Source organism: Amblyraja radiata, chromosome 3 (assembly GCF_010909765.2).
Source record: "Amblyraja radiata isolate CabotCenter1 chromosome 3, sAmbRad1.1.pri, whole genome shotgun sequence".
Taxonomy (NCBI): domain Eukaryota; kingdom Metazoa; phylum Chordata; class Chondrichthyes; order Rajiformes; family Rajidae; genus Amblyraja; species Amblyraja radiata.
The window spans coordinates 72373036-72392462 of record NC_045958.1 but is presented as its reverse complement, the minus strand read 5'-3'; the positions used below and the strand labels follow the sequence as shown (position 1 = coordinate 72392462).

General features: G+C 43.5%; 1 protein-coding gene across 2 annotated transcripts in view; it reads left to right on the top strand.

The window, feature by feature from the left end:
* frem1 (FRAS1 related extracellular matrix 1) overlaps positions 1 to 19427 on the top strand; it is a 141577-nt gene that overhangs the window by 104616 nt on the left and 17534 nt on the right. For both annotated transcript variants that reach the window (XM_033018045.1, XM_033018046.1), the window contains 6 exons: positions 3158 to 3359; positions 5591 to 5735; positions 7367 to 7496; positions 9365 to 9437; positions 10735 to 10884; positions 10978 to 11219. In XM_033018045.1, coding sequence (XP_032873936.1) covers positions 3158 to 3359; positions 5591 to 5735; positions 7367 to 7496; positions 9365 to 9437; positions 10735 to 10884; positions 10978 to 11219 — 942 coding nt within the window. The remainder of the gene's footprint in view (positions 1 to 3157; positions 3360 to 5590; positions 5736 to 7366; positions 7497 to 9364; positions 9438 to 10734; positions 10885 to 10977; positions 11220 to 19427) is intronic.

The following is a 19427-nucleotide window of genomic DNA, read 5'->3' as shown; positions in this document are numbered from 1 at the left end:
AAATCCCACCTTCACACTGAGGAACTGCCTCTTTGGAATGGGCTTTAGATTTTAGAGAAACAGCATGGAAACATGCCCTTCGATCCACCGAGTCGGCCGACCACTAATCACCCTATACACCAGTACTATGCTACACACTAGGGACAATTTTACCAAAGTGAATTAACTTACTAACCTGTATGACATAGACAATAGACAATAGGTGCAGGAGTAGGCCATTTGGCCCTTCGAGCCAGCACCGTCATTCAATGTGATCATGGCTGATCATCCCCAATCAGTACCCCGTTCCTGCCTTTTCCCCATATCCCCTGACTCCGCTATCTTTAAGAGCCCTATCTAGCTCTCTCTTGAAAGCATCCAGAGAGCCTGCCTCCACCACCCTACGAGGCAGAGAATTCCACAGACTCACCACTCGCTGTGAGAAAAACTGATTCCTCGTCTCCGTTCTAAATGGCTTACTCCTTATTCTTAAACTGTGGCCCCTGGTTCTGGACTCCCCCAACATCGGGAACATGTTTCCTGCCTCTAGCGTGTCCAAACCCTTAACAATCCTATATTTCAATGAGATTCACTCTCATCCATCTAAACTCCAGAGTGTACAAGCCCAGCCGCTCCATTCTCTCAGCATATGACAGTCCCACCATACTGGGAATTAACCTTGTAAACCTACGCTGCACTCCCTCAATAGCAAAGATGTCCTTCCTCAAATTAGGGGACCAAAACTGCACACAATACTCCAGGTGTGGTCTCACTAGGGCTCTGTACAACTGAAGAAGGACCTCTTTGCTCCTATATTCAATTCCTCTTGATATAAAGGCCAAAATGCCATTCGCTTTCTTCACTGCCTGCTGTACCTGCATGCTTACTTTCATAGATTGATGTACAAGGACCCCCAGATCCTGTTGTACTTCCCCTTTTCCCAACTTGATGCCATTTAGATAGTAATCTGCCTTCCTGTTTTTGCTACCAAAGTGGATAAGGGAGCAGGGAGGTTCTACTGCAGTTGTACAGGGTCTTGGTGAGACCACACCTGGAGTATTGCGTACAGTTTTGGTCTCCAAATCTGAGGAAGGACATTATTGCCATAGAGGGAGTGCAGAGAAGGTTCACCAGACTGATTCCTGGGATGTCAGGGCTGTCTTATGAAGAAAGACTGGATAGACTTGGTTTATACTCTCTAGAATTTAGGAGATTGAGAGGGGATCTTATAGAAACTTATAAAATTCTTAAGGGGTTGGACAGGCTAGATGCAGGAAAATTGCTCCCGATGTTGGGGAAGTCCAGGACAAGGGGTCACAGCTTAAGGATAAGGGGGAAATCCTTTAAAACCGAGATGAGAAGAACTTTTTTCACACAGAGAGTGGTGACTCTCTGGAACTCTCTGCCACAGAGGGTAGTCGAGGCCAGTTCATTGGCTATATTTAAGAGGGAGTTAGATGTGGCCCTTGTGGCTAAGGGGATCAGAGGGTATGGAGAGAAGGCAGGTACGGGATACTGAGTTGGATGATCAGCCATGATCATATTGAATGGCGGTGCAGGCTCGAAGGGCCGAATGGCCTACTCCTGCACCTAATTTCTATGTTTCTATGTTTCTATAACCTCACATTTATCCGCATTAAACTTAATCTGCCATGCATCTGCCCACTCCCCAAACTTGTCCAAGTCATCCTGCATTCTCATAGCATCCTCCTCACAGTTCACACTGCCACCCAGCTTTGAGTCATCTGCAAATTTGCTAATGTTACTTTGATTCCCTTCATCCAAATCATTGATGTATATTGTAAATAGATGCTGCCCCAGCACCGAGCCTTGTGGTACCCCACTAGTCACTGCCTGCCATTCTGAAAGGGACCCGTTAAACACTACTCTTTGTTTCCTGTCTGCCAACCACTTCTCTATCCATGTCAGCACTCTACCCCCAATACCATGTGCCCTAATTTTGCCCACTAATCTCCTATGTGGGACAAATGCTTTCTGATAGTCCAGGTACACTACATCCACTGGCTCTCCCTTGTCCATTTTTTAGTTCCATCTTCAAAAAATCCCAGAAGATTAGTCAAGCATGATTTCCCCTTCGTAAATCCATGCTGACTCAGACCGACCCAGTTACTGCTATCCAAATGTTCGGCTACCTCATCTTTTATAATTGACTCCAGCATCTTCCCCACCACCGATGTCAGGCTAACTGGTCTATAATTCCCTGTTTTCTCTCTCCCACCTTTCTTAAAAAGTGGGATAACATTAGCTACCCTCCAATCCACAGGAACTGATCCTGAGTCTATAGAACATTGGAAAATTATCACCAATGTCTTCGGAGTGTGGGGGGGGGGGGGGGGGGGACTAGAGCACCCAGAGAAAACCTACCCAGAGAATGTACAAACTCCGTACAGACAGAACCTGTGGTCAGCATCAAACCTGGGTCTCTGATACTGTAAGCCAGCAACTCTACTGCTCCGCTACGGTGCTGTCCCTAAATGGGCATCGATGTTGTGCTGAAGGTCACCAGCAGCGGCCAAATTGTGTTCTGTCATAATCTGTATTTTCATGACCTGAATAAACTTCTCACTGCTGCCACGATGTAGCCAGAGATTCATTCCCAATGGAATGGCAGGTGTAGATATACGTGGCAGAAGGGACATCGGCAATACCTAACAATGTGGTGCCATTCTCCTGAGACTATAATTAGGACCACATCCATGCTAAACAGCAAAACAAAATGTGCTTGGCACTGCTACTTTATCCCACCATCATTGGGTCAGACCAAAAAACGGACTCGAAGTGCAGGAGTAACTCAACGGGTCAGGCAGCATCTCTGGGCAATGTAAATAGGTGGATGTTTCTGGTTGGGACCCTTCTTCAGATCAAGGCTCAGCAGTCCTATCATGTCTAGACATGACAGTGATTAACAATTCAACAGTTACCAAGAGGAGGAGGCATCCCCCGTTCAACAGCTTGGGCTCACCATCTTTGCCTACTGTTAATATGGCTAGATTTAATATTTGTTAATAATTGTACAATGTTCATTTCTATTCAGAATTGCTCAGAAAAAAAGAAGCAGTTGAGGAATGCGTGAAATTGCTGTTGAATATTAGTTTCAATATTCCTTTAAAATTAACTTGACAAAGCAACTAGAAACTGAATTGTTACCTTTGTGCAGGTGGACCATGTGGACAAGGATGCTCCAAAAATAGTTTACCTACAGTGTCCTTCAAATGTCAAAGTCTTCAAAAATGGTCAGTATGGAATCTACATTTCCTTTCGAGAATTGAAAGCATCAGATATGGACAGCAAGGATGAGGAGCTAATTTTTCACATTTTACGTGTTCCGCACTTTGGTTACCTGGAAAATGTCACCACTGGTACGGAATCTAAATTATCAGTCAGTTTTCTGTTATTTCTTTAAAATTTACAATTACAGTACTTCAATGTTTTTATCATTGATTAGTTTGTTCTTTCTCAACTATGACTGCTTGTTTTCTTCATAATATCCTTTTGTGTGGTCATTGGTTGATAACTAACTAAACAAGATGGCAAGTATAATAGCACAGTTCAGCTTCAACAAATATTCCTTGGGTAACAGGTCATGACAAGTATTAGTATTCAAGTGTAAAAAGAACATTGGGTTTGAAGGTGCTATCTTTTATATGAGATGTCAAGCCAAGTTTAGTTTAGATTTACAGCGTGGAAACAGGCCCTTCTGCCCACCAGCAATCTCCATTGGCAGGCAGTCCCGGTGGCGCAGCAGTAGAGTTGCTGCCTTACAGCGAATGCAGCGCCAGAGATGCGGGTTCGATCCCGACTATGGGTGCTGTCTATACGGAGTTTGTACGTTCTCCCCATGACCTACGTGGGTTTTCTCTGAGACCTTCGGTTTCCTTCCACACTCCAAAGACGTACAGGCTTGTATGTTAATTGGCTTGGTAAATGTGTAAATTATCCCTAGTGAGTGTAGGATAGTATTAATGTACGGGAATCGCTGGTTGGCGCCGACCCGTTGGGCTGAAGGACATGTTTCTACGCTATATCTCTAAACTAAACTAACCTATCCTACACACTAGGGACAATTTTACGATTTTACCAAAACCAGTTCGCCTAAAACCCATGCGTCTTTGGAGTGCGGGAGGAAACCGGAGCACCCAGAAATAAGTCCGGGGGAGAACATACAAATTCCATACAGACAGCACTTGTAGTCAGCATCGAACCCAGGTCTGGTAAATAAAGTCAGGGTTTTACAAACTAAGTTTGTTCTTTTAGCTAACTGATTGATGTGCTGATCTAGACACAAGGGCCTGCAGATTCTGAAATGTTGAGCAAGGAAGAAAGTGTTGGAGGAACTCAGTAGGCCAGGCTTCATTCATGGAGGGAATGGATGGGTGATGTTTTGAATCGGGACCCTTCTAGATAGACAATCAGAAATGTCATCTATCCATTCCCTCCTCCATAGATGACGCTTTGGGTTGGGACCCTTCTACATGGATGACCTGAAACATTGTCTATCCATTTCCTCCACAGGTGCTGCCTGACCCGCTGTGTTCCACCAGCATTTTGCTTTTTTAATGTGCTGTGTTTATAATCATCTAGCTATGTTTATGGCCAATGATGAGTTTCACATTTGGATTAATCCAAATTACGTAAAATGTAGGTATAGATGCCAAAGATAATTCCAGATATTGGTTTCATTTTTTACTGATAGAAGGTAAAGCAAGTTTTGCCTTTACGAGGACACTATCCTTTGGGTCTTTTGATTCTAACCAATCCAGAAATGCTCTCAGCACTGAATCTATGGATAGTGGAAAGTGAGTATATTTATACATTTCAAAGGCCAGGTATGGAGTTTCCCAAAACTAATGAAATGCGAGATAACTGGTGTGTCATTTTTCCCTTGCACACAACTACATCAATAGATTGGTATTGGTTTATTATTGTCATGTGTATCGAGATATAGTGAAGAACTTAACGTATCTACCTGTCAAATCATATCATATGACTGTGAACTCTCGAGCTGCCTGCTCGATTGACACCATATTCACCACAGAGGAACGTGTTTCCATTGCTGCCACTGTGAGTTTATTCTCATCTACACCCACCCCCACCCTAGAATAAGGATTTACCTTCCATTAATTTCCAACCCCTGGCTTTATTTACATATTTCGTATTCTGACTGTATTTCACTCAGCATATTCAACGCCACTTTAACTACATCCGTATTCCTTGCTGTAATTGTTTTCCAATGGTCCCCACAAATTATCAGTTTGTTCCATTCTGCCTCTTTGAACTCGTCCACCTCCATGATCTCCACATTTGTTTAATTTTGTTCACCAGTTCCAATTGTAGTTTCACTTCCAACTTCTTTCCCCATTGTGGGGTTGCTTCACCATCTTGCACACCATAATTATTGAACCCATAACTGCAGGAGAGATCTCACTCAGGGCAACTGGTGTCGGGCAATAAATGACCATTTCTGAGCACAGAGTGCACAATTATTTTTAGAACACAGAGTGAAACCACATAGTTTGCTGTTGCTTCTCAAGATACAACTCTGACTGAATTGATGTTCTTGTGCATTTCATCATGTGTTATTATTTATTAGGAGGATTCATTCACGATAATTTCACACAGCAAGACCTGAACAGCAAGACCATCATTTACATTATCGCCCCCTCCTCAGAAGTGACGTCAGATAGTCTGGAGTTCCTGGTTTCAGATCCCACAGGAAATTCAGCTGCCCCTCAAACGTAAGATGCCTGTGTAAGATATCAAGAAACTTCAGCTCCATTTCACGAACAATGGTTGAATACATTAAGCAGCAGGCATCAAAATATTTTACTGTGTAAAATCAACTCTGCATTAAACCGTGTAATAAGGCCCAGTTGCAACCTGCAGACAACACACCTAGTAAACTAAGAGTAGATACAAGGAACTGCAGATGCTGGTTTACAACAAAAAAAACCACCGTGCTGGAGTAACTCAGTAGATCGGGCAGCATCTCTGGAGGATATATATAGGCAACAATTTGGGTCGGGACCCTTCTGCAGACATAGAACGATCGAGAAATATTGCTTAAGTTTGGAACACAAAAGTTGAATAATTCCAATCTGTCTAAGAATATTGTTTCCCATAAATCCCTCCACAAATAAATGGTATTAAAAGGTTTGCCTCTCGAAAGTGTCCTGCAAGCATAGGACATTTGTTAGAATTCTTGGTCTTATTTTTTAATGCCTTTCTGAACACTTAGACTCCAATTCATTGGAATTGAATTATTTGCTTGGACTTAGAGGCTTGCAAACTGGCATTTCATTTTGCAAAGTTCTCCACAAGCATGTTGACAGTGCCTGTCTAGAGGAATGGAACATGGGTGATCAGTTAGGGCTCTGGTGTTATCTATAGTGTTGATGGGATAGATGTGAAGCAGATTATACTACAATAAATTCACATCTGGGGTGTCTATTTATATAACACAACTATCAATGAATACATGTGCAGGACGGAACTGTGGTTGCTGGTTTAATCCAAAGATAGATAGACACAAAAAGCTGGATTAACTCAGAGGGACAGGCAGCATCTCTGGAGAGAATGAATGGGTGACGTTTCGGGTCGAGACCGTTCTTCAGACTCCAGCTTTTTGTACCAATGATTACAACATGAAGTTTAGGAGACAATCCTTCACCCAAAAAGTGGCTACAATGTGATTCTTGGTGCCACGTTAGGGTCGTTATATAAATTAGTTTTTGAGACAATCCATTAGCTTCATGGTCAATATTATTGAGACATGTTTTGTTTATAATAAAATATAAGACAGTTTATTGATTTAATGGAATGTACGTTTGAGTTTACTGAGGTGAGACGTGAGCTAATTTAACCATTGAATCACTATTCCTAGTAAATATGGAAGTAATCAGAGCTTTAGTCCTCTGCTAATTTTATCGACCTTGAGCAAAGATATTAATTTTGTTCTCTGCTGATTTAATCAACAAGTGGGACTGGCTCATCATTCTCGCATTACCTTTTCTTAACTCTACTTTCCACTTTTGTCAACCAAACTCCTCCTTACCCATGCCTCAATTTACTTGTATGACCCATCCAGCTACTTGGCTCATTCCTTCTCAAGTCTATCCATCCACTAATGGGAAAATAATTGGATTAACCTATTATTGTAGGACTTGGACTTAAAAAAACAAAACAATCGCTATGGCGCACTGACTACATTTTACAATGGTTTATGTTATGTCCTACCGATATCCTTTTTGCGCATTTTTAATTCCTTCGTCGTCCAGTTGGACTTGATTTTGGGAGAAAATAAATAATTTCTCTAAATGCTTTAAGTGTATAATATTTTGTCAGTAAGAGAAATGTGTTTAATTTACAGGCTTGAATTCAAATGGTCTCGTATAGAAATGCTAGTTTCAGAGTACCAGGTGTGCGAGGATGCTGGTGTATTCTCTGTGAAAGTCATAAGAACTGGATACTTGGCGGAATCTTCTTTTATTGGTATTAAGGTAATCTTCTCTCAGTTTATCCTCGCCCATATTCAGGAACAGCGTTTGGGTAATACCACTGACCATAACCTGGAAATTCTCACGATTTGGCAGAGCCTCCAGTAAATTATGCACTTTACTTTAATCCTGGGGACCTTGCAGAAAATCCTCATCAGTCTTGCCAAGTAAAGGAACTATCCCCATTTCCTTTATGATCACTTTATCCATTTGGTCTGCTTTCTCCAAAGATATGTATCTGCAATGAGCTGACAGAGAAGGCTACAGAAGTGGCTGCAGTTATGATTTTTAAAATACATTTGCACAGATATATGGATAAGAAGGGTTTAGAGGTGTTCTGGAAATACAGGCAAATGGGACTAACCCTAGATGCCAACTTGGTTGTCGTTGATCTGGTGGACCGAAGGGCCTGTTTCTGTGCTGTAACCCTCTGACTCTCGGTTATCACCGAAAAGCTAAGGTCTGGATCTCCCCAGCCCATGTACACACCCGATCACAAAGCTTCTCTCCTAAAACTGACCTCATGCCTTTAGCTACACATGCGATGGGCTCATGTATACATTGTGATTTGAAGCCTCCCTCCCCCAACTGGGGAACTACTCCCCCAAGACTCCAACTCTAGCAACCCACCTCTTGCCATCAACGGTCTTTCCATCCAGCCATGCTCCCTGTGTTTCTCTCTCCTCCAATGTTGACCTTATTGCCGAGCCTCGATTTCCATCTTCTTCTGCCCTGCAATTGGAGACCACCTCATCCTCATGCATTAAATTTGAAGAACTTCCCTCCCATAGTTGCAGCTATCCCTGAGAAGGTTTCATTTCCTTTACCTTGTGGTTATTGAGTACTCTCCAAGCCCCAATCTCCCATTCCCTTCTGTGTTGCGAGCAACAACTTCCACTGTACAGAACTCTCTTCACCCATTAGAAGATTTAAAAGATGTGGAATTGTAGATTTAAAGAGATCAGGGCCAAACACAAGCAAATGGGACTAGATCTGGGAGGCACCTTGGTCGGCATGGATAAGTTGGATTGAATGGCCTCTTTCCCTGCTGTATAACTCTATGACTCTTTTGCAACCTATCTCCCCCATAGCACCGGTCTTTCGCTCCCACTCTTCTTCAAATGATGATTTCACTGTCATACCTAAGTTCAAGCTCCCTCTCCTTTAACATCCTTCCCATCTCTTCACCAAACGTTGTCCATCAACCTTTCCCAAAGGTCTTCATTTCACATGTCACTAAGTTTACCACTTGGAGACAGAAAAGACAATTAACTTGCAAGAAGATTTCGCCATTAAATTTATCTGCACCTCTGCTTCTGCAGTGCTATTTTCTCCAACCCTTCATCTGTAAATACCAAGGATTTGATGTGTGGCTTATATGAAACACTTTCATGTACATATAGACATCATCGGCAGTCACACAAAATGAGTATGACTGTCCTCTCCATAGGGTCGTCTACTTGTGCGTCTGTAGAGGCCGATCCACGATCCACACACCTTGGTGCAACGTGGGCATTGGAGATTGGCGGTGGTTGGTAGTCGTCGAGCCCCCTTCTCTCTCTCCTTATGGTGCTGTCGCTTTGTCTCTGCGACACGGCGTAGTTCCCTTTCATGAAGTGCAGCTCATAAAATGCACTTCGTGAGCTGCACTTACGAATGGATGCATATAGACTATCCATCAGAAATCAATGGTAGATTTTCAGAATTTAATTTGCATCCATTCTGAGATTCTTAATCTCAAACATGACTGCTACTTGATTTCCATTTGTAGGCAGTCACTCATTGATCATTATTTTAAATGTAATTACTCCTTGTATATCTACTGGTGTATCCAAATGTTTCTGCTGTTCACCATTCTCTCTTCTGTTTAGGTTAATAGCATCACAGCCACTGTTGGAAAGGATTTTACTCTAAATTCTGTCAACCTGCTTCAATTTGATCCAGGTAGATTATAATTATTAAAGATTAAATATGTGAGATGTCTCTGTATGGCATTGCAGTTGGTTCTGATCGTTAGCTGTGAATTTATAACTTATGTGAACTGCTACCTGTTGATATTGACAATGAAATGTGCAATCAAAGGCGAGAAGCAGTTGTTCAAAATTAGTGCAGGTTGCACTATGAGTGTATTACGTGACATTAGTATTGACTCATGGTGTTTATATGGATTGGTGAGGAGAAGCATCTTCACCAGAGTAAAATAGATTTGCTCAGAGAAGTACTTGAGCTGCTGAGGCAACAAGTACATAAAGATGTATAATGTACTGTGGATCTGCTCTATTGTTGGTCTATTATTCCGAGATAGCTTATTGTGGGAACACAGAGGCACATGAGACTACAGATGCTGTAATCTTGAGTAAAATAACAAACTGCTGGAGGAACTCAGCAGACCAAACAGCATCTGAGGAGAGAAATGGATGATGTTTTGGGTTGGACCACTTCTTTGGACCATTCTGTGAGGGAGGGAGGGAGGGAATATGCACTGGTGCATGGATTACACAGACATAAAGAGCTCAACTTTGTTCCCACAAGGTAAGAAATGGCCACAGTGAATTTGATCTTCATCTGCTCAGGAAAAAAATATCAGGAAATCAACCATGTCTGAAACATTACAATTTTTTTTTTGTCCATGTACCATCTCTACCCACCAGGAGGATACACATTATGTATTTTTTTTTATACTCATTGTTCCAGCAAGTGAGGTTCCACCCAAGAAACCAACATCTGAGAAATCGGTTTGACTGTCCACCATGAGTACTATTTATTACTTGCCCATCATTTCAGAATTCATTTCAATATAATTGCATCAAATGTCTCAAAAAGGCAACTAGCATCATCAAGTGCCCATGCCACCCTAGCCATGCTCTCATGTCACACCTGCCATCAGAAAGAATGTGTAGAAGTCGGAAAACTGTAACATGCAGGTTCAGGAACAGCTTTGTCCCAATGACCATCAGGTTATTGAACACTACAAACTCCAACAAACTACAGTACAAACTGCCTTGGTTGCACAAGGGACTTTGGGCTTTGTTTTGTTTTTGCACAATACTGTTTTTTGGTTTTTTTCTTGAACTTTTTTTAGCTTGTTTATCATATTCTCCGTTGAGTATAGTGTTTATAAACCTGTCGTGCTGCTGCTGCAAGTGAAAATGTCATTGTCCTGTTTCAGTGCATATGACAATAATATACACTTGGCTCTTTTGACTCTAGCCATAGGTAACTATTTGGATCCTTTTTATAGGTGTATCAATGAAGAGCTGGAATATAGTAATTGCCAATGATAGATTGGAGGAAAATGAGGAAATATTTGAAGTATTACTTGTATCTCCAGTGAATGCAGTTCTTGGTACCAAGCCAAAAGCATTGATCAAAATCATTGATGCAAGAGGAGGTAAAACACTTGAAAATTCTAATCACCTGATGTGTAAAGTCCAAGTCACTTGTCATTTGCCGTGTTCCATATTCTTTCTTTCTTGTGTTTTAGGAGGTTGCGGAGTCACAAACAGTAAAAGTGAAGAGAATTTGCCAGTCAAGGTGTTCAGTGACAGGGTTTCCCCAGATGTTGCAATCCTACCAAATCTTGGAAGTGACCCTGTCCACGTTAAGGAAATCCCAGTCACTTACTTGCACAAAGAACCGAAGCAGCCTCAAAGAGATGTGTCACAGGAATTCCCTCAGCAGCCTATCCCCAAGAAGAAACTCGCAGTGATAAGAAATAAGAAAACGGTAGGAAATTGTCAATACAATTGAATTAAAAGGGGGGGGGGGGGGGGTAAGAGCGATTACAGATTTGATATTCAACACCAAGAATTGTGCTTCTCCTATAGCTGACATGAAAAAGGAAGTTTATTATTTTGGATTGCAGGCATTTCATAGAACTGGGTAAACTGAGCCTGATTGGACTAACAATAGGTTTTTGAAACCCTGTGAGAGAAATGTTATTTTATACTTCCTTGGAAATTCATATGAGAATTAAAGTTGACAATAAAATTATTCTGGTCCCTTGTGCCAACTGCTTAATTATGACATAGGCACAAAAACCTTTACACCCGATGTAAAGAATTAACTTTGAAGTTCATTTCATTCATCTAATCTCCCGCTTAATGATTTCTGCACCACCTCTACCATGTATTTCATGGGAGCTGCCGCGCTCCATTGAGCTGTGGGAATTACTGTATAATGAAAATCACTGGTCGAGGAGATTTCAGTGCAGGTCTAGCTTATTTCTGCAGGCAACAATATGGAAATGAAAACTCCAAATAAATGTTATTCTGTAAGGAAAATGAAACATTCCCTAGCAGCAGAATAATGATTATACGGTTGATCCTGCTTATGCATGGACTGAGGGGAAATTAATTTCTAAGAAGCACTCATTCCTTTGTTATGGCAATTGTCAGTCCACCTCGGCCTATTGGAGGAACAGCATCTCATATTTCGCTTGGGCAGTTTACAACCCACAATATGATTACTAATTTCTCTAATCAGTAAATAACCTTTGGATTCCCTCTTTCTTTGTCCCTCCCCCACCCTAGTCACCTTGTTAGTTTCACTGTTTGTATCCCCTCGTTATCATCTACTCCACAGCCAACAATGGGCCATTATGGGTTCCACCTTTCTTTGGTCATCGGTGCTGGCACTGATTAGTTCCGTACCTATTCGTGCCTCTAGTTTCCCTCTCGCCTAACTCTCAGTCTGAAGAAACGTCTCATCCAGAAACGTCACCTATTCCTTTTTTTTGGAGATGCTTGCTTCCTGACCCGCTGAGTTATGCCAGCATTTGGTGTCTATCTTTTGTTGTGACTGTCTGTTTCATAGCACTTGTTACTTATATAAACTTAGTCTTCAAATACTGGCCATCTGAGTGGTGGGGTAAGCAGTCTTGAACACCGATTGTATCATATTCCAGAGAGTTGGCAATATTTAAACAAAAATACTTTGGTAAAAATCTATCTGAACTAATGATACAATTTTAAAGAGATTACCCCTTAAGTGATGTTGAGAAGGAATTGTAAAAAAAAAGCATTGGAGAAATGTCATATAAGAACGAGCTGTACTAAATTGTTATTTTTAAAAAATTGGTGAGGTCTCAGCTGCAGGACATTATGCACTCGGGGCACCACAGTTTAACAAAAACAATTAGGTATTTGGAGTCGAAATTTGTGAGATGATGTATGATGACGCAGGTTGTCGCAAAAGGAATTCGCCAAGGTCATGACCTTGTGACATCATACGTCAGCTGGCGTCATCCTGGCGACAACCTACGACAGCACCTATGACAGCAGACAACAGGCAACGTCAAGCCCACTTTCGCTGCAAGGTTTTGAACATTTCAAAATCCAGCGGCGACAAGAAGAAAGTGATGACACTTGTGGAGATGGCTCACGACCACACAGGTATCAGCCCACATAATGCCACGACCATGAGGCAGGCGACAGCCTATTTTTCGGCTGTCGCCGAAAAAAGTCGCCAAGTGGGACAGGGGCTAAAGGTAGCAATTCTTTGCAGTGGAAATAATTGCAGAAGATCAAGCAGAAACAAATTTCAGTGGCAACTTCCTCATGTAGTAGACATTTTCTTATGATTGTGATAGCGGCCATTCAGCCCATCACTGTTGCCCAGACCCATCCTGTCAATGCCGTTCCTGTGCATTGCTCTTTAATCTGTTCTCTCTCGAGGTTGGTGGAACTAATGCTTCAGCCAACAACCTACACAAGGAGCAATTTAGAGCAAACATTTACATAGAAAATAGGTGCAGGAGTAGGCCATTCGGACCATCGAGCCTGCACCGCCGTTCAATATGATCATGGCTGATCATCCAACTCAGTATCCTGTACCTGCTTTCTCTCTGTACCCCCTGATCCCTTTAGCCACAAGGGCCACATCTAACTCCCTCTTAAATATAGCCAATGAACTGGCCTCAACTCCATTCTGTGGCAGAGAATTCCAGAGATTCACCACTCTCTGTGTAAAAAATGTTTTTCTCATCTCAGTCCTAAAAGATTTCCCATTTATCCTTAAACTGTGACACCTTGTTCTGGACTTCCCCAACATCGGGAACAATCTTCCTGCATCTAGCCTGTCCAACCACTTAAGAATTTTGTAAGTTTCTGTAAGATCCCCCCTCAATCTTCTAAATTCTAGCGAGTACAAGCTGAGTCTACAAACAAATTGGGTGACGGGACGAAACTTGAGCACACTAGGAGAAATGCATGTAGTTGCTGAGAGAACATTCAGACTCCAGAGATTAGCATTAGAGGTCCCGATGAAACCCAGACTACTTTCAAATGCTAATTGAATGGGAAACTGTAAAAAAAGCTTTGGGAAAGGGTAATGGGGTGGGATTAAGAGGATTAGATTTGCATCAATACACTGAGGGCATAGAAAGAGGAGAGAGCACTTGGCTTCTCATCGTTCTACAAGATTTGTCTCAAATCCACTCTTCCATCTCATTTTTCTATCACTGGATTTTCTTCTTCTCTGTTTTGATCACAGTCAACAACTGGGCAGACACTGCCCTCTCAAGGAGAAATGTTCGTAAACTCAAAATCCCATGAGCAAAAAAAATTCCCCTCTTCCAGGTACTTAATGGCCAACATCTTATCCTAAAGCCATGTTTAGGGTGTTGTCAGAATCTATTGTTAGATTCTGACAACATTGAAACTCCTTTGTAGTGTTTCAATGAGTTTCTTCTCAACTGTGCAACTATAAAGGTGCAAGATGGGACAAGGTGCAAGATGGCGCCTGCCTGCAGTGACTTTTGCGGAGCTCCGGAAAATAAAAGGCTCAACTACAACTTCCAACAACTTACCTGGATCAGAAAAACGGCAGAAATCGGTGCCGTTTCGGACAAGCTGCTTGAGCACCTCAAGGCTCTCGCAATTTCGTGAACTCCCGCAGCTGCGGGAACCCCGGACTTTAAACTTTCCCATGCTGGCTGTGGAACTCCCGAACCGACTGAGGATCTCAGGTACGGTACCTGGAGACCCCAGGATGAACCCCAGAGCCGACGGGCTGAATCTCCCAGGAACAACGGAGCTGCAGCTGCCGACTTTGAGGGAACCCCTGTTCGTTACGGAGCTGGAGCTGCCGTCTGTGAGGGAATCCCCGTTCCAGCGCAGGGCCGCAGAAACAGCAGGTACAACAAGTACAGTACCTGGAAACAAAGGGGAAGCCTCCAATGTGTCCGGAAACGTGGCCGTCGGGCAGGACTCCAGGTCAGAATGAAGCGCAGGGGACTTCGGCCCCCTCACCCTACTATCCTACTGGCTAATGTACAGTCCCTTGAAAACAAAGTGGAGGACTTAAGGGCAAGACTGCTTTATCAAAGGGAGATGAGGGAATGCTCTGTGTTCTGTTTCACAGAGACATGGCTCACCCTCAGCTCCCCAGACTCAGCAGTCCAGCCTGAAGGGTTCTCCATCCACCGCATGGACCGTACCCTGGCATCTGGGAAAGGGAGAGGAGGGGGCGTCTGCCTCATGGTCAACTCTGCGTGGTGTTCAGACGTGACAGTCCTGTCCAAATCCTGCTCTCCACACCTGGAACATCTGGCGGTGAAGTGCCGTCCCTTCTACCTCCCGAGAGAATTCACCTCCGTTATCCTGACCGCGGTCTACATCCCACCCCAGGCAGACGTCCGTCTGGCACTGGAGGAGCTGCACACCGTGGTCAACAAACACCAGACGTCTTACCCTGAGGCATTTACCACCATTGCTGGGGACTTCAATAAGGCGAACCTCAAGAAATCACTCCCCAACTTCCACCAACATGTCTCCTGCTGCACCAGAGGACCTAACACCCTCGACCACTGCTACACCACCATCAAGAATGCCTATCGTTCTATCCCTCGCCCTCACTTCGGTAAGTCCGACCATACCGCGGTTCTGCTTCTTCCTGCCTACAGGCAGCAATTGAAGAGCGCACCCCCAGAAGTGAGGACAGCACAGAGCTGGTCGGGGGGGGGGGGGGGGGGGGGGGGGGGAGGGGGCAGAAGAACAACTCCAGGACTGTTTGGAGTCTGTAGACTGGGCAATGTTCAAGGACTCGGCAACGGACTTGAACGAATACGCCACAGTCGTTACAGACTTCATAAAGAAATGTGGGGAGGACTGCATCCCTACAAAAACCTTCCGAATGTTTCCCAATCAGAAACCTTGGATGAACCTTGAGGTCCGCACTCTTCTAAAGTCCAGACACAGGGCATTCATGTCCGATGATACAGTGGCCTACATGAAGTACAGATACAACCTTGGTAAGGCCATCAAAAAGGCGAAAAGGGACGTCTGCTCCAAACTGGAGGGTGAGACAGATGTTCGGCAGCTGTGGCGGGGCCTGAATGCAATCACCTCCTACAAGGCGAAACCAGGAGGCAGCTCGAATGTCGGTGAAACATCACTCCCTGACGACCTCAATGCGTTTTACGCACGCTTTGACAGGGAGAATACTGATGTGCCTTCCCGAGCCCCCATTCGCTGTGATGGTATTTCAGTCTCAGTCACAGAGGCCGATGTCAGGAAATCCTTCAGAGGGGTGAACCCCCGAAAAGCACCTGGTCCTGATGGTATACCCGGTCGTGTTCTAAAAACCTGTGCGGACCAACTGGCGTGAGTTTTTACGGACATTTTCAACCTCTCACTTCTGAGGTCTGAGGTCCCCACCTGCTTTAAAAGGGCATCAATTATACCGGTGCCCAAGAAGAGTAAGGTGACGTGCCTCAATGACTATCGACCAGTGATGAAGTGCTTTGAGAGGCTGATCATGGAGCAAATCAACTCCTACCTCGACAAAAACCTGGACCCACTGCAGTTCGCTTACCGCCACAACAGATCAACGGTGGATGCGATCTCGCTGGCCCTCCACTCCGCACTGGACTACTTGGACAACAAAAACTCATATGTCAGGCTGTTATTCATCGATTACAGCTCGGCATTCAACACAATCATCCCCTCCAAACTGGTTACCAAACTTGCAGAACTGGGTCTCTGCGCATCCCTCTGCAACTGGATCCTCGATTTCCTCATCCACAGACCACAGTCTGTTCGTATTGGTGGAAATGTGTCAGCCTCGATAACAATCAGCACGGGAGCACCTCAAGGCTGCGTGCTCAGCCCCCTGCTGTACTCACTCTATACCCATGACTGCGTAGCCAACCACAGTGCGAACTCCATCATCAAGTTCGCTGACGACACCACTGTTGTGGGGCGTATCACTGATGGGGATGAGTCAGAATATAGAAGGGAGGTCGAGCAACTGTCCATATGGTGCCAGCGCAATAACCTGGCCCTCAACACAGCAAAACCAAGGAACTGATTGTGGACTTTGGAAGGAGTAGGAGGGGGACCCATAGCCCCATTTATATCAACGGGTCGATGGTTGAAAGGGTCAAGAACTTCAAATTCCTGGGCGTGCACATCTCTGAAGATCTTTCCTGGTCCGAGAACACTAACGCAATTATCAAAAAAGCTCATCAGAGCCTCTGCTTCCTGAGAAGATTACGGAGAGTCTGTTTGTCAAGGAAGACTCTCTCAAACTTCTACAGGTGCACAGTAGAGAGCATGCTGACCGGTTGCATCGTGGCTTGGTTCGGCAATTTGAGCGCCCTGGAGAGGAAAAGACTACAAAAAGTAGTAAACACTGCCCAGTCCATCATCGGCTCTGACCTTCCTTCCATCGAGGGGATTTATCGCAGTCGCTGCCTCAAAAAGGCTGGCAGTATCATCAAAGACCCACACCATCCTGGCCACACACTCATTTCCCTGCTATCTTCAGGTAGAAGGTACAGGAGCCTGAAGACTGCAACAACCAGGTTCAGGAATAGCTACTTCCCCACAGCCATCAGGCTATTAAACCTGGCTCGGACAAAACTCTGATTATTAATAACCACTTTCTGCTATTTGCACTTTATCAGTTTATTTATTCATGTGTGTATATATTTATATCATGGTATATGGACACATTTATCTGTTTTGTAGTAAATGCCTACTATTTTCTGTGTGCTTAAGCAAAGCAAGAATTTCATTGTCCTATACAGGGACACATGACAATAAACTCACTTGACTTGACTTGAAATTGACCAAATCTCCCAGCAACCCTAAAGTTTTACTCCATTTTGAAGTCCTAGCTGCTCCAATTTAGCCAGGATTAACAGTACAACGAAGGTGATTCAGGTGTGCACTTTATGCTGTTATCTTGGCTGTCACCAGGATATGTGTTTGATAGAATATTACATATCCAACTATGATCCATGCTACATTGGAAAGAGAAACGCTAGCTGAATTTCCCAACCAAGCCCGGGAAACCTGAGGTAAATGCTGGTACTTAGTAATGAAGTACTGCTTCTGCTGAAATGAGCACAGCTCAGGAACCAACAAGAGATGCAAGATTGATTTATTTTGTAAATGAAAATCATCCATGTTTGCAACTATGGCCTGAAGTTCTGCACAGAGTTTACTTGTCAAACAATAATCAAATATGTTCTAGATCAGTAAACATTATTCTCTAGAACTAAAGTTTAAATTTTGCAGATCATCTTGCACAACTGCAAATCTTGACTTTTCTTCTTCCCAAAACCCCTACCATTTATACCCCACATGGCTTAACAGAAACATGCTGCTCCATACATTGGTAGAATAGCTCAGATGATATTGACTGATATGATATATGCTGATCTTAGAAGCCCATGGAAATCTGGGTATAAACTGTTCCACTAGTACCTGCTCCACCTAGACTCAACCATTAGCACTCAGCCAGAGACTGCAGATGCTGGAATCTGGAGTAGCAAACAATCTTCTAGACAAACTCAACAGGTTGAGCAGCATCTATGGATGAAAAGTCTGTGCATCCGAAACATCGACCATTTCTTTTACCCACAGATGCTGCTCAAATCACTGAGCTCTTCCAGGAGATTGTTTGTTACCATGTTGTTGTGGCTCTTTCCACTGACAAAGGCATCATCACAAATGCTTAATATAAACTTAGAAACTCTTCCAAATGTTTTACAAGCTTGAACAGTCTCAGCTGGGAAGCCTGCATATCACACATTTATTCCTCTTTCTCTATAAGTATTTCGCAAGGATATGGCCCTTGAGGTATGACATCTGTTTCCAGCACATCAGAGCTTAGAACCTCCTGTAATGTTGTCTTTCCACAGTCCCTGCTATTAAGATGCATGTCACCAGATGAAAGGCTAACTATCCTAATCAAATCCGCTTAAGTAGAGATAGTAATTGCACAGTTGGCGTAAATCCTGCCGCAGTTACCCTCTTAATGATTGGCCTCCTCCAGGAGAATAAAAAGTCATCATGCTGCTGTGTAATCTTGCAGGAAGCTTAAAAGCAGGGAGAGCATGAAGATATGTGTTTGCAGTGTTAATGTAAGGATTGGTTACAAGTATGATTATGCACATGAAGCTCTTTAATTGATTTGATAGTAACAAAGCGTGAGTGTTGTAACCAATACAGCCGAGGGAGATGATGTACTGTCCTACATTGTTGGATCCCGTCTTTGATTAGCAGTACCAACAAATTCCAACATCCTCTACTATTATTCTATGTATGTGATTTATACATTTCCAACCTACAAACAAATTGGGGATTTAATGTTCAATTTTACGCATTATTACCACTATTAAGGAAGCGGCCGTTCCAGGCAACCCAAGCCGCTGAGAGGGTTCTCCCGACGCCGGAGCACCTTCACCCGGCGAAGAAGGGCCTGTAACATCGGCCCCCGTAGCGGTGACTGCGGAGGCCTCAATAGGCCCGACTATAGGTGGACATGGGGATGGGGACTGGACTTTGTGCCTTCCCTCACAGTGGGAACCATTGTGGGGGGATGTTTTTATGTTTATTGTTAAATTCTTTAATGTTGTGTCTTATCTTTATCTGTGTGCTGTATGGCAAGTCAAATTTCACTACACCAATTGGTGTATGTGATAAT